This window comes from Daphnia carinata, chromosome 2, assembly GCF_022539665.2.
Source record: "Daphnia carinata strain CSIRO-1 chromosome 2, CSIRO_AGI_Dcar_HiC_V3, whole genome shotgun sequence".
NCBI classification, from domain to species: domain Eukaryota; kingdom Metazoa; phylum Arthropoda; class Branchiopoda; order Diplostraca; family Daphniidae; genus Daphnia; species Daphnia carinata.
The window spans coordinates 2,617,306-2,632,216 of record NC_081332.1 but is presented as its reverse complement, the minus strand read 5'-3'; the positions used below and the strand labels follow the sequence as shown (position 1 = coordinate 2,632,216).

Sequence of the window (14,911 nt, the reverse complement as noted above, 5' to 3'; positions counted from 1 at the left end):
CACCTATCTGCAGACAAGTTTCTTTTTTATTTGAATCTGGTTATCGGCTAAATAGGTTCATTTATTGCAGTAACCTGGCGTATTCCATCATCAACATGGATTTTCTTACTGCTTCCCAAGCTTTGATGGCAAAGGAAAACCTTTTATAAATAAAGAAACACTATTAACCCACATTCTAATTAACATCAGTAATGAATCTTTACTGTACCAGGATTTTTCAGTAAGGCCGGTGGGACCAAATGAATGTCTGGGAAGAGCCAGCAATTTTGCTTTTAAAGATGGAATGGTTTCCTCATAGCTTGTCCATTGATTGTTGGCAGCTGTCCAATCAAGTAATGAAACAAAATTGGCTTCATCAGTTTTCTGCAAATCACCAAACTGTTCGCTTGATATCTGCAGTCGTGATTTCTTAAATGCCATTTTATAAAATTTGTGAGTTTGTTTCAGCATCTCAGGTACAAGATCGCTCGGTTGCGCCCGATTGTAAATCGTCACCAAGTGGGGCATATGGTCGGCAACAGTGTCATCATTGGCCAAATTTGGTTTTAGCATTTCAGCTGTTTGAAGTAACCTGTCATGATCAGCAATGAATTTTCATATTTTAATTAGTCAATGACCAAAGCAGTGGAAAAAAAGAAAAGAAAAGACAGACCTGATGAGGTTTGGATCTCCCAGTGAATCTTGCACCACAATAAGGATGTGGCATATGCAGTAGAGGAATGATAATAATTGCAGTGATTCTACCTCCACCGATGTTCCTACACAGGATGATTCCAATTTTGGATGAATCTCCTTATATCCATCTCTGAAAAGAAAGATAATGGTAAAATTTCACAATAAACTTGGAATAAAATCTGCTACTTGTTGTAATTTGTGGCAATTTCCCTTTCTGCAATTGCTGCAGAAAGTAACGGTTGGCAGTCTAACCAGATGATACGATCTCCAGTTACAAAGGCATCCAGTCCTATTGTTCCAGATAAACCTTTCATTTGGAGGCTTGACGTTGCAACAGAGAAAACTGTTTGCTTTACAAATGTTCTACAACTATAGAGGCAGAAAATTAAATATCATCTTTACCAACAAGAATAAAAATTGTTTCATACTTTGAAGATGCTAGATGAGAAAGGACAGATGATTTGCCAGACCACTGTAGGCCAACACAACCTATGACTAGAAACTCACAATTGTCGGTAAGGAAATCGTGAAGAGAGTCCTGAAATATCAAATCCTCGCTGAGAAATTTGACTGGGGTCGACATATTAAGCACAGCTGTATTGTCTGAAGCATCTTTTCTTGCATGAACCTTGAATGCATCTCTCGATAAATTTTCCCCGCTAGCCAATGATCCTGAAGGTTTCACCTGTTGGACAGGAGATAAGCTTCGAGTATCGTTGGCTCTTGTTTTCAAAAGGATTGTAGGAGGTGCAGCATCGACATTAGCAGCTTGTCTACTTTTACCACGATAGCCTGAATTATAACCCGAGCGATCTCTTTCGTCCCGTGTTGGTCTATACAAGGATTGTTTGCCTCCGTCTCTTCGAGTTTTCCCTCGAGAAGTTGAATTCGGTTCCGGTTGCGACATTTATTTATGTCGTTTGGTTGTAATGATTTTTTTTCCGATATGTTTGTTTATTTATTTACGGGATGAACACGTTTAAAGTGAATAGTTATTGTGATTCTCGTTAGGGGAAAAGGCATCTAGCGGTCAAAAGACAAGAAGCTTTAAAGTTGTCTGCTGTTTCACCTTTCTTTCTTTTAATGTCCCTTCACAGTACATATCCGCTTCATTCGCTTACGGTGATCGTACCACGGAGCCAGCTCATTTGTTCCGTGTTCTTTTAGCTGTGAAACTGTCCAATAGTTTGTGTCTGTGTAGTCTGTTCCATGCGAGTGCCGAACACAGGCCACATGCATTGATGAAAGCAAGTTGGCGGGACATTCTTGCCAAAAATTTTGGCTCATCCTAGTCATGTCGTCGTCGTTCTTTTTCACTCTATTTAATTACTAGTTCACCATTTCTGCTTCGACGAGTTGAGATATTGTCGACCGTCTCTTTGCATATCATCAGTATGCCATTGCTTGGAAGCCCGAAGCGACTATGACCTCGATCCGTTGTGGCCACTAATGTTGCAGCGCCAGGTAACTAACAAAAAAAAAGCTCCCGGAGGTACGAAAGGCTTGAAAGAGCCAAAGGGAGAGCCCATTGTTAAGCCTTGTTTTTGTTACTTTCTCTGCCATTTTTTCCCCTTGTGTCTTCGTTTCAATTCAAAACATGAAGGAGAGAAAATAGTTTGGCAATGAGTACTTGGATGAGGTTCAATAAGCAAAAATTTTGTAGCTGTTCCCTCTTCCTAGCGATGGCGCATGACGTCATCCGAGGAAATTGTCGGTAGCGCCAAATAACGTTTGCAGCAACATGTTGTGTTTTGTTCGTTACTGCTCGTGTCACATGACTTGCTCCGTTAGATCCATCCTATCGACCTACGACGACGAAGAAGACTACCGTTATAACCGTCGAAATAATGTAACTCTCCACCGACGCTTTTTCTCCCTTTTATTTTGGTGTTTTCAAAAGCGAAAATGACCATATGGCGCATTACATCCTTGTCAGCTGTTGGATAGATTTATATCACCACCAACCCGTTAAATTGCACTTTTTTTTACCATTTGAATTCATTTGCAGTCCAAACCGTTTCTTTTTTTCCGTTCTCTGCATAGTTTTCATTGTGCCAAGAGCCGTATTCAGATTCGATCCGAACTTGATATCATAAAAATTCGAGGAAAAAAAAGGTGTCATTGGTCCTCGTACAATAGGCTTAAAACGGAAATTAAAATAAATACCACGTGATGTAAAGAGAAGTGTGAGCAACAAGTTGCCAAACCCGATCCTCCACCCCACCTCTAAAGTTCTCTCTGCTCTTGGGTTCTCCAGTGGAAAACGTTACTGACATTCCACAAGTGTTTTGTTTTTATTTCTCTCGGTTTCGTGGGAATTCTATCTATATATTTTTTTTCCGTTTTCATTCACGCCCCCGAATCCCGTAACTGGTACTATTCATTTTTGGCGCATGTGTGTTTCTGTTTTTTTTTGCCCGATCTAATGATGAGAGAGGTGAGGTTCTATAATTTTTCCATTCCATTCTGCTCTTTGCCTGTGGTACACGACTCGAAACCACCAACGGGTGTTATGTGGAACAACGGTTGTTGTATATGTTTACAAGTCCATAGTAGCTGTTGCAGAGTGTTTCTTTATTATTCAAACTGAAGGTTCCAAGTATCCCTAAGAGTTGTCCACGCAGTCCCCTGTGAAGGGTGCATGCTTGCTCACCCTGTTGCACCATCATGATTAGTGTGGAATCCATTCAATGGTATCCCTGTGATTTATTTCACCAAAGTGATACAGCTTAATTTTAGTTGTTTCAAAGAAAGCAGTACTTGACAGGTTTTTGCTTTCAAAAGAGATACTTCAACATTTCGTAATGGCATGACTATTTTCGTGAACTACAGGGCTTAGCAGATAAGATTGTGTAAACAGTGCTTTCAGCTTGCCTTACAGGAAACTATAGTAGAGTATTTCAAATTCCTTAGATAAGTTTTATCAGCTTTAAGTATTGAACAGGGAAAATAAATGTGGAGGTGGTAGTCAGCTACATTGCTTTCGTTTTCCTCATACATTTCACTGTCAATGCACTCGCTTGAAAGGTGTACTTAATTATTGTGTCATCAATACCAGGTGCAGTCCTGCAAGAGAACCAGGACCAATGGCCCCCATGGAGTCTCAAGGCTGGAGGAAGAAAAGCACAGTAACCGTCCTCTATAGTTACTCTTATCCAGTGTCAAACTCCACTAGCACCAGCACTCAGGATGGTGGGAACGAAGTGTCAATGCGCGAGGGAGAACGGCTGATTCTACTGGAGAAGAGTAATACAGATTGGTGGCAAGTGCGAAGACCAGGAGATAAGAGTCAACCCTTTTATGCCCCTGCCAACTATCTGCAAGAAGATGGGATCAGCAAGGCCAAAAAAGCTATTCCGTCTTCCCAGTCCTCCTTCAGCAGTGGCGAATCTCTGGCTTCGAAATACGGCCATAATGCCATCAATCCATCTGGTCACAATAAACTGAATTTCAATCGACGTCACATTGGCGTTTCATCGGCAGCTTCCGCTTCAGTCACACATTTGAACGAGAGCCGAAGTGACGATTGCCTGCAATTAACTTCTCGTCAGCCATCTGACAGGTCATCTTCCGGCAGTAAATGGTCCATCCGGCAGGCGGCAAACTCCGAGCTTCGTAAACAGCGGTCTACCTCGATGGACGCCATCATGTTCCTGGAGCTTTTGGAGAACGAGATCAAAGACATGCCTTGCGGAGCTAGTGGAGATGTCACGAAAAAAGGCAAGAATCACAACGGCGAAAATATACACAATAGGAGCAGCAGTAGCATCGGCAGACAACTAAAAAGCGAGTCCTTGGTCGATAGATTCAAGAAACCACGAATCTCAAAAGATCTGTGGGAACGACGGAAATCTTGGGCTGTAGAAGAGTCAACTCCTCCCCCATCTGTTCACTTGATGGGACAGTCCTCACGCCATCATCGTCATCCTCTGAAGGAAGAAGAAACAGCCAATATCAATCCGAAACAACATCACCAGCGTCGCTCAATGCAGTCGCTGTTGGCCGCTCCGCCACTGCCACCGCGTCTTTCAGCCCAGCAAGAAAATCAGTCGAGTCTCGTCAGAGTGCGAGATAAAACGCCGACGACGAGTGTAAACCAACGGGAGTGCAGTGATGCAGGTGATGCTGATAAGAATATTGATAAGGCTCCAGCTCTCCCTCCCAAAAGGAATCCCAATCAAGGCGCAGTTAACGTTTCATCAGTCGTGTCAGTGTCACCAGCCCGTCCAGCCAAAGCGGACAATTACTCTCGAGTGATACCTCTCCGATCCGCTGCCTCCTCTGCTGGAGGATCAGCCAACACTAGTGTCGTGTCGAAACGAACTCCTTCCAATGCAGTTAATAACGAAACGATTTTGAATCGTTCTTCCCCTCCACCTTCGTCGCCTCTTGTGAGTCACAATCGCCGCTTATCAGAGTCGTTTGAAAAGTTGGCGCAACAAATCCAGACGCCCCTGTCCTATCCCCACCCCATCCCTCCACCGCGTCGTTCCTCATCCGAATCGATGGAGCGGTCTGCTGGGAATATGGGTCAGTCCAGTTCATCGTCTCCTCCTCGACTGCCCCCCAAAAATACCAAACCTCCTTTGGCTAAACCAACATCAACTGTTAATACAACCACAGCTATTACTGAAAATGCGACCGCCACTACTGCGCAACAACAGAAGCAAACACCGAACACGTAAGAAAAATATTACAGTTGATTCTGATCAGCACGAGTTGTCATATCACGTGACCCTGAATTTTTTTTTCCTCGCTTAGATTGAGCAATGCAACGTTTAGTACCAAAAAGGAGGTCAAGGATAATTACGTCAACCTTTTGAGACCGGTGACTGTGGTCGACGTGGTGGACGATATCCAAAGCGACGAATCTGGCATCAACATGAGTTTCAACAATCCGCTTTTCAGCGAAAAGGAGGTGTGAACAGCATCTTCTCTTAATTTCTTTGAACCGACATTTAACTTGAAATTATTTCTTTTTGTTAAATGAAAAGGACGCGCAAGAAAAAGGATCGCAGGAACAATTGGGTTCTAGTGTGGACCTTGAGAGTTCGATTGACGATGCTGTTAGCTTGAAAGCAGTCAAGATATCACGGGGATCCGAATCTAATTTATCTGGCAGCGAGTTGGAAGCCAACTATGCCTCGTCCACTGAAGATATTTTGAGTTCGAAAGACTCGCTCAATTCCATCCCGTCAGCCTGGGTAAAATCAGTATTAGGTTTTATTATCGTTTAAACATGATTTTCATGCATTTTGTTTTTTAAAAATGCAGAGTGATTATGCGAAATCGAAAATGAATAACAACAACAACACTAGCAGTCTAACGAAGCCACCGCCTGATTCCCCGGGACCTCGACAACGGCCCAGACGAGAACTGTTTGAAAACTGGTTTGAATATGTGGACCAAACATCTGGCCGGCCGTTTTATTACAATAATGAAAACCGGGCCAAGAGTTGGAAACCACCACGGAGGATAGGAACCAGTCCTATCACTAGGGTAAGTTTTGTTTTTTAATTCTTTTCCATCTCATGCATATGCGAATCGTGTCTAGTTTTGCTGCTTCCTGCCGAGTTTTTAATCTGACTCACATGTCTCCTTTGTTTTCGATAGGGAATTTCGATCGAGGAAGAGAAATGTGACGATGGTGATCAACTGTCTAGCAGCGTCGAGTCTCATCATTCATCGACCACTAGCCATCAATCACGTCTGGCGTCTAAAGCAGTTATGGAAGCTCAAGCCGCAAACCACACCCTACTGGCTGTCCCACCCGGATGGATCGAATCTACAGATCCATCTACTGACGAAGTCGTCTACATCAACGCCTTCACAGGAGCAAGGGTATAAACACTGATCTCATCCCATCTTCTTATAGCGTATGCAGCCATTAGAGATATGCTGCGTTTTTTTTTTTTTATCGGCATACATCCCGGGTTTCTACGTGCGATAACAATCGAATCCAATTTGCAGCCAACGTAACCGCAAACTTTTATTTATTTTTTTTTGCCGTTTCGTCAGCGGAATTCGGTTCAATTTTCTTAACCAAAAAGGAAATGGAAATCTGCGGTCTGCTGACAAAGTATTTTGTTGAGTATAGGCTTTGCTAGTCAAACGACAGAGATTTTTTTTTCAATTCTGTTTCAGAGAATGTTGGTTTAGTTCTCGCTTAGTAAATGGACACTCGTCGACGTGCATGTCTGTGTAGTTGCGCAGATGCGCCTGTCCATCGTTGGTTGCGTTCCATCCGATACCAAACGGCCAGTGAAGATGTTCACTTGTCGACGAGAGGGCCACAATTAATTGGAAATCATTTCATCCAATCAAGCCTAGTCGATGATGACATGAGTAGGACATGGTTACAGTTCTTGTGTCCCTGTCTTCACCGCGCAAATGCATCGACCGACGAACAGGACCAACGTTCGCATTTGGTAGCAAACAAGTCTGGTAGTTTTGCACATTTAGATGGATTGCCCAACACACCGTTTGATGGGATTCATCAAGTTTTAGCTGTTCAGGAACTCGAACAAGTCTGTACAACTTCGGATATAACGTGTGTTGACGCACGGGCTCCGTCTGCTACGAACGATATCATCGGAAAATTAGAAGACGTTGTTAGTGTATCGCCAGATTTGGTCTCACAGCGCAGGAGAAAAACCCGTCCTCGACAACCAACTCTTCCTCGCATTTCCGAAGCAACCGACAGTCGTGATTTGACTTGGGCCGAAAATTTGAAATTTGCCCGACAGACGTGGATTCATTTTTCCGAGTGTTGCGAGATTGAATTTTGTCAACCGCTCGATGCGCTACCCAACAGCCCCGATCGCCGCCCTCGTAGTCTATTTTCGGAATCTGGTGATGACGAGACGCCTTTACATGCATCTTGGCAGCATCAACGGCATTCTTGGCCGTTTGTGACCGGCCGTTCCAATTCTCAGTCGCCCACCCCATCGAATATTTGCCACTCAGCCGCAATAGAAAAATCTCCCGTTACCCACATCCTTTTTCACAACAGTCAATCGGAGACGCTGGAGCCGGGGCACATCCTGACATGCGCCAATGGCTGTGAAGCGTATTCCTGGAACGATGCACTTATCTGGCAAAACCGACTATCGCATTCGAATAATCTAGCAGAGGTGCCCTTAAAAGCAATCGATCCATTTGACCTACAAACAGAAAATGGCGCATTTTTTTTTCATTAGTGTTTTTTGTTTTTGTTTGGCGTTTTTCACGCATAATTTAAGAATCAAGTTTTTTTCTTTTGGATCTTTTCGAATTGTTAATTATTCCGATTTCTCTTTGATGGGTCATCGTCTAGTGGTATACATCTCTGGACAGCGAGGGTCGTGTCTATTTCTATGAAGAGGACAGCAACGAATCGCTGTGGGCCCTTCCTCAAATCACGTCCGTCCCTGGTTTGACTTTGTCCCCCGACACTGAACCGGTAATTGAATTATTCTCATTAAACAAGATTGATTGATTTGGAACGATGTAATTGGACTCGTCCTTGACGTCAATCATAACATAGCAGGTCATTCAGCAAGGCGTCTTTTATCCGGAAGGCAGTAAACTCAGTCCAAAAATGAACGAGCAACTGCCAGTCGTCCCTGTTTCGACATCCAAATGGGATTTAGTCCGTCAAAGGACGTCGAAAGCGGACCGTAATAGCAAAACTCGATCAATGGTCTTGACGAATTTCAGGTAAACACATTAATAAATTATTTTATTTTTGCCAATAGCAGTTGAATTCATTTCCATTCTCTTTACTTTGTTTTTATGTAATCTCCGACTTGAATCATTAGCGGCTGTGTCGAGGACATTGCCGTCGAGAATGTGAGTGGAGAGACTAGTCGAGTGACGTTGTTAGCGCCCAGCAAAACGGCCTCACTACCCCGCAATGTCCAGCCGCAATGGCCCAATTTGCAAGGGGGTAGCATCGTAAGTGATTACCTTACCAAACTTTGATATCGTAAGTTTCAACTCGACTTTTCTTTTCCGCTTTTATTTTGCTGTCACGTGTTGGGTTTTTTTTTTTTTTTTTTTAAGGTGGGGTCGGAGACGATGGTAGGGGTAGGCGGGGGGAGAGAGTATTTTTGTGATTGCATCGGTGTTTGTACCGTCCAGTCGCGTCGATTAAGTAAACGTAGCGTCGCTTGCAGTCATGGCATATCTTTCCTACCCAACGGTCGATAAAAAAACAAAAAAACATCATTTTTTGATGCTTTTAGTAACATGTCTAACCTAACGAGTTGCACCTTTTAATGGGGAGCTGCACTTCTAATTGGCTTTTGTGTTTCATCTATTCTGTGTTGATAGCTGTGTTTGCCACTAATCTCGTCACATGCTTATTTAGCTTTAATTTTCTTAAAATACTAAACAAACACCTTTGGACAAATCGAATAATTATCTTATCTTAACTTACCAAAAAAAAAAAACGAAACAGAGAGTTCTACAACAAGGTGTGTTACACAAAACCAAATTGACGGAGAATGGCAAGAAAATTCGCAAAAATTGGACTTCCTCGTGGGTCGTGTTGACAGACTTATTTCTCTTCCTCTTTAAAGAAACCAGGTAAGTTACTTGTATTTCCCAGCTCTTTAACCGGAATTTGAAAAGCCAATTTCATCTTGTAGCACGAAAATGTCTGCCGCTGCTGCTGGATCACCGACTGGAACCAACAAACCGGAATTGTGTGTTGATTTGAACGGAGCGACTATCGAATGGGCAGCCGTCAAATCGAGTCGTAAAGGCGTTTTCCAAGTTTCGACCCTTCTCGGCGTTCAGCTCCTATTGCAAGACGAAGATGAGACCAACGCCGTTGTTTGGTATAACGAAATCAAACGTGCCATTCAGCGCTTACCCTGCGGCACGAAAGGTAAAATAGCTGACCATTTGAACATACGACACCGTTTGACATCATGTCCTTTGCACATTGCAGAGACAACAAATCATTACCCGTCACCGTCTCCGTCGATTAACACTAGACCCCACAAATTGTCGTTAGAAAGCAAAAATTTCTCGCCAGAGTTCGGGCACAAACGCAATGACTCGCACCATTTTCTCAGTCCGCCCTCCCCCGATGTGCCAATGAGTTTCAGCAACAATAGCAGTTTGGTGAAACAAGGCAGTAAGAAGAACCGGCTGGGACGGACCAAATCCACCAAAGTGCCTTTCCTTGGTAGTACGGAGGACCTGACGGCAGTTGGTTCAGGAACCGCCCCGGAAAGGCAAAAAAATTTGAGAGACAAATTGCGCAAATTTTTCGTGCGCAGACCGACGGTCGACACGTTAGTCAGAAAAGGCATCTGGAAGGATGAGCCAGTGTTTGGCTGCCACTTGGCGGCACTCTGCCAGGCCGATGAGTCCACTGTGCCCAAATTTGTCCAGCAAGTCATTCAACTGATTGAGAGCAAATTGGAGAACATGAAAGCAGATGGAATTTATCGAGCTAGCGGAAATCTTTCTCAAATTCAAAAGATTCGTTGCCAGGTAATTTCAAGCAAAAATATTATTTATTTGAATCGCATTTTCAAATTTGCTTGCAAACAGGTCGACCAGTACAACTGGGCCATCTTGGAAATCGAAGACGATGTTCATGTATTGACGGGTTGCCTGAAACTCTTCTTCCGTGAACTGAAGGAGCCGCTTATCCCGTGCCCACTCTTTGAGAAAGCTTTGCAAGCGACCAATTATCAGGGACCTAATCCGGAACGAATACGGCGATATCGAGGTATGTTAAGGAAATACAATTGAATTCGAGTGGCATAACAAAATGTGATTGATCTAGAAATCGTTGAATCATTGCCGACGGAGAATTACGATACGTTGCAGTACCTTTTGCGCCATTTGCTCAAAATTACCGAGTACCGCGAGCATAACCGCATGCACATTTCCAATTTGGCCATCGTCTTCGGGCCAACTCTGATGTGGGCAGCCACCGTGTCCAACAACTTGGCGCTCGACATGATGCAACAGAATCTTGTAGTCGAAGCTTTACTCAACAACTACAACAACATTTTCAACAGGTGATTTGTCTTGGTTATCTAAGCAGATTCAACATTTACAAAATGCCTAGTGCAAAAGCACAAAAATATTCGAATAACTTCACTTGGGTCTGACTGGATAAGATGACTGGAAATTGTCTCTTTCTCTTGTGGCTACCATAGGCCAATTAGATAGACTGGCTGTTTGTAACTATATATTGCACACGTATCATTATTTCCGATCGCGGCCTTCCTTTTCATTGACAGTTTGAAAGTGTATCTGCCAGACTGTATTGTATTAACATGTTTAAATTTGCTGTATCATATGATGATGAGGGATGTGTTTTGCGGATTCCGCTTGGTCGAGTTATGTTGCTGCATTTTTTATTTTGTCAGCATATCTTCACTCTTTCTCTTCCCCAAGTACGGTGGTTATTTTCATCATGTTATTCTATTTTGTTCCAATGTCGACTCCTGCCCAGAGTAGAAAAATTATAAGTACAGAGTAACCTTGTTCGTACGGAGAATCAGATCAGCGATTGCGCCTTTTTTTCCCGTTTATTAGTTATTGCTATTTACGTGTACATCATTGTCTTGATTTTGCCTTCTTATTTTCTCCTGCCACCATACACCCATACATTCCCGGTATAGTTTGACCCATTGTTTGGCAATAGAGTATCGATTGACAAATGTTTTGAAACCTATATCGTCAACCTATCGATTGACTTTATGTTTATTCGTAATCAATTCATTGCTGGCAAATTTAGCATTATATCGTGCTAGAAAAAAAAATATAAATAAATCAAATTGCCAGGTGGTAAGGAAAACAAAAAACTCTTTGGTATCGAGGAGGGTCACATTGCCCGATGATAAGCTGCCTGCATCCATGAACCTAGTGGCCATGGGGAGGCTTACGAACAGCCTACGAGTTCCGATTACCTCCTCTCTACCTCAAGTTTGTTGGTCGATCTTTAATGTAGTGGACGGTACTACAGATCGTTATTTTGTGCCATTTAAGCCCCTATGTAGTAGGCATGGCTCTTCTGTTTTCTTTTCTTCTTTCTTCATTTTTTCCTCTTCTCTCTTCCTTTTCTTCTTCTTGAGGTAGAATCTTGCGAATCCAATGTGATGAGGATGTAGAATGATGTCGACCGATGAATGAAATCTTGCGAATCCGTTGTGAAGAATCTTCAATGATGGGTGGTAGTGGGTGGGGGGAGCAGATCTTGAATGGCTTGGAAATTGGCGGTGGCGGGATTTGAACCCGGGTCTTCTGAGTGCCAAGCGAGGGCTATAGCCATTGTGCCAGGACCGCACATTCCAAACTAATTTTACTTTGGGTGTCACCCGTTCAAATAGGTACATTATGTACATATGTACGTGGTATTTGTAAGTGGTGTATGGCGCTGTGGTATAGTTCGCGGATGCCATGCTGATTTCACGGGTTCGAATCTTTATTGTTATATTATTTAAATATTTTTTTTTTTGCGTTCAACAATTCTTTGCCTTTGCCCGTCGATTCCCCACAGTTTCTGCCCGTCCACCCACCCTCAGTCTGCCAAAAGGGCCACTATAGTTGCCCGTTATCCTTTCTTTATAGAGTAGAGATGCCGATTGGCGCCGGCCCTAGCCATCTGCCAAGGTTGCCAAATGCCAACACCATTTTATTTTTCCTTTTCGTAAATTTGGCATCGGACGCATAAATTACGCCATTATACGACTTTGTTTTTAACCGCGAAGATGTCTCACTTTTTATAAGGAATGAGACCTCAGGTAAATAGTATTCGTTAATCTTTTTAACTTAGGATTAATACTGTGTTCAATATTACTAGCGTTATACGAATTTTCTTATTATAATTAATGTGTTGGAAAAAAATTTCACCGTCCGAGTGACGGTGGTAATAGAGATGACCACCTTAGATGCTATTCTGGTTCAACTCTTAAATAGAATATTGATCATTGTTGTTAGGGCAACACCAAAAAGCACATTAAATGAAGCAGGAAAAAAATTTATTAAAAAAACGTAGAATAGACTGGAGTGATCAATTCAAGAACTTTGAAAGTGGTTTTAGGATATCAATTTGAAAGTTATCTGTCCAATTCCTTAATTGAAAATCAGTATTTTACTTGTAATCCCCTTTTTTTACAGTTTTGTTGCAAAAAAGCAGACATTCAATGTGTTTTTTTTGTTTTGGTCAAGATGTAGATGTGTTCCTAAATTATCAGGTTTCGTCCGTTGAAAACTGGATGTTGAACACGAAAATGAATTGCCTTGACCTTTACTCATTTGTTTTAATGAAAGAAAGCATTTAAAAAGCAGTATCTCATTATGTGTATGGCATATTAAAAGTTATTTTATTTGCAGGTGTAGGACACGTAAAACAATTTCCAAGTAAGTTGTAGTATTTTAGTATTTAAGTTCGTAATTGGTTTAATTTCAATTGATTTCTCTGTTAGTTATTCTGCATTCTGGTGGTTACAAGTTGAAATACTAGGCAATCCTGGTAAATGAAAATTTATTTTTTACCATGGATTTGAACCGCTTGAAAAAGATTTTGTCCTATCTTGATGATCATTTAAGTTAATTCAACTGTGGAAAGAGCCAATGTACAAACATCACACATTGTAAATTGTGATGAAAATTAAAAGCAATCAGCACTGGAGGCAGCTGTTGAGAAGACACTGAAAATGCAAGTAATTTACCAATAGGCTATTTTAAAATATTTTCTATTAATGAACTTTGAAAAAGCCTTTACTGAGTTGTTACATAACTTCAGGTAATAAAATGTGAACAGCATCTCAGTAAGAAAACAACTCAATTGGCATTTATCCTCACTAGTCCATGGAACACTACAAATAAACTTCTTGGAATCTTACCACTAGGACACGTGTTGAAGTCATAGGTGAGTCTTGTTACATATGGGTTTCACCTGTTGACAGTTATTGAGTTTCCATTTACATTAACAATCATAGAACAACAGATGTTTCAACCTGAAAACATCTCGTGTTCTTCTGCTGCTGAACCAATGAGGAGGATAAGCTGTGCCAAATACATGAACTACCAGTTAGGTAACAACTTTTTAGGCTCGATACTATTGTAGGTTTAAGATTACAGTAATCCATGAGTTTTATTACAATGAAACCTGGATAAATGTAATATGCTGTTAAGTGACTTTAATAAGTTCAGAAATTAACTTGATTGTCTAAAAAGAGTTGTGATGGTTGTCAAGCCAAAAGCTAATACGGGTACACAGCTTTTGTTTGTCGTCCTAATTATTAAAATAGCTTTGTTTCAGTAGAAAAAATGTTGATAAAAAGCAGTGTTTTATTATTGCCCTGAAGACAAAGAAATTCCCAATATGTACCGTTGATTGTCTCATCCTTTTGCACGACTACCAAAAAGAAATTTAAAGTGGTCCGTTATTACTTCAGTTAACAGCTGGCTACGTTCGTCCATTTTTGTTTAGTTTTTCGGCCTTACACGCCTATCAAAAATGCAATCGGATACTACAAATCTGTCTTGTGTTATAAGTGTGATATAGCAACTTTTCGTTTGATCTTGTTTCGCTTCTTAACTGTTGTTTTCTTGGTCACACTTTTCTTATTCCCAATTTTATGTTCTGGGTTTAGTACCTCCTGATTTTTTGAACAATTGGTCCTTCTTGCGCATAACAAATATTTAGAGCCCTAGCATGTTTTCTCGAATTTTATTAGAAACTTTATTTTGTCCCTATTTAATTCTTCGCACAATAGGAGGATATAGAGCACCGAATTAGCCGAAAGCGACAATCATCTCCGATAATGCACCAATTGCTAATCTGTGTTGCATTCTGGCCAATAAGGTAATGACCAATCATCATAAACATTTTGATTTTGTTTGAATTAATGGCCTCTCCTTCCTTTTTTTTTTCTCTGATGTCTTGATGTCTATCTTCGCCAGCTTCTCATTCAGGTGGTGAGCTTTCAAAAGTTTGTGTAGGTGTTTGTAGCTCTCACTTGGTGACGACATGGCCCATGGCGTCATCGGATCTTATCTCGTTGCCAAGCATATGCTAAGATGATGGGTCGGATGTGCTCAACCTGACCCACTGTGCCCACCTGTAGTGTGTAAGACGCTGGATGGATCTCCTTTCAGAACTGAGAAGGCGAATATCCCGAAGGTAACTAATAAATAATGTTCATCGTGTTGTGGGCAGAAAGAAGTTGTTAGACATATCCTAATAAGGAGATGAGACTTTGAGACCGTACTTTTCATG

General features: G+C 41.7%; 2 protein-coding genes across 6 annotated transcripts; one reads left to right on the top strand and one right to left on the bottom strand.

Annotated features, from left to right (window-relative positions):
- Positions 1 to 8: 8 nt before the first annotated feature.
- Positions 9 to 1,643, bottom strand: LOC130701695 (nonsense-mediated mRNA decay factor SMG9-like). Its single transcript, XM_057523635.2, has 5 exons — positions 1,104 to 1,643; positions 862 to 1,044; positions 653 to 805; positions 209 to 571; positions 9 to 140 (listed from the first exon to the last, which is right to left on the bottom strand). The coding sequence occupies exons 1-5, from the start codon at positions 1,580 to 1,582 to the stop codon at positions 62 to 64; spliced, it is 1,257 nt and encodes a 418-aa protein (XP_057379618.1). The 5' UTR covers positions 1,583 to 1,643; the 3' UTR covers positions 9 to 61.
- Positions 1,644 to 1,780: 137 nt separating this feature from the next.
- LOC130701682 (rho GTPase-activating protein 12-like) lies at positions 1,781 to 11,359 on the top strand. Of its 5 annotated transcripts, none has more exons than XM_057523622.2 (14): positions 1,781 to 2,139; positions 3,734 to 5,356; positions 5,437 to 5,593; positions 5,670 to 5,879; positions 5,950 to 6,174; positions 6,289 to 6,516; positions 7,991 to 8,116; positions 8,201 to 8,373; positions 8,475 to 8,610; positions 9,116 to 9,243; positions 9,306 to 9,547; positions 9,611 to 10,161; positions 10,222 to 10,402; positions 10,460 to 11,359. In XM_057523622.2, exons 2-14 carry the CDS (start codon positions 3,762 to 3,764, stop codon positions 10,699 to 10,701), a joined length of 4,194 nt encoding a protein of 1,397 aa, XP_057379605.1. In that variant the 5' UTR covers positions 1,781 to 2,139; positions 3,734 to 3,761; the 3' UTR covers positions 10,702 to 11,359. The 5 variants fall into 5 exon arrangements, with proteins under 5 accessions (XP_057379605.1, XP_057379604.1, XP_057379606.1 ...); XM_057523621.2 differs by lacking the exon at positions 1,781 to 2,139 and adding an exon at positions 2,346 to 2,524; XM_057523623.1 differs by lacking the exon at positions 1,781 to 2,139 and adding an exon at positions 2,962 to 3,112.
- The last annotated feature ends 3,552 nt before the right edge of the window (positions 11,360 to 14,911 follow it).

What these genes read in the sequence shown, in the direction of transcription:
- LOC130701695 (XM_057523635.2), bottom strand. Translation starts at nt 1,582, where the DNA reads ATGTCGCAACCGGAACCGAATTCAACTTCTCGAGGGAAAACTCGAAGA. An exon ending in TCTCATCTAGCATCTTCAAA is followed by an intron (nt 1,045 to 1,103) that starts GTATGAAACAAT and finishes CTGCCTCTATAG; the next exon opens with TTGTAGAACATTTGTAAAGC. An exon ending in ATTGCCACAAATTACAACAA is followed by an intron (nt 806 to 861) that starts GTAGCAGATTTT and finishes CTTTCTTTTCAG; the next exon opens with AGATGGATATAAGGAGATTC.
- LOC130701682 (XM_057523618.2), top strand. Translation starts at nt 3,343, where the DNA reads ATGATTAGTGTGGAATCCATTCAATG. An exon ending in GAACCAGTCCTATCACTAGG is followed by an intron (nt 6,175 to 6,288) that starts GTAAGTTTTGTT and finishes TGTTTTCGATAG; the next exon opens with GGAATTTCGATCGAGGAAGA. An exon ending in TGTCCCCCGACACTGAACCG is followed by an intron (nt 8,117 to 8,200) that starts GTAATTGAATTA and finishes ATCATAACATAG; the next exon opens with CAGGTCATTCAGCAAGGCGT.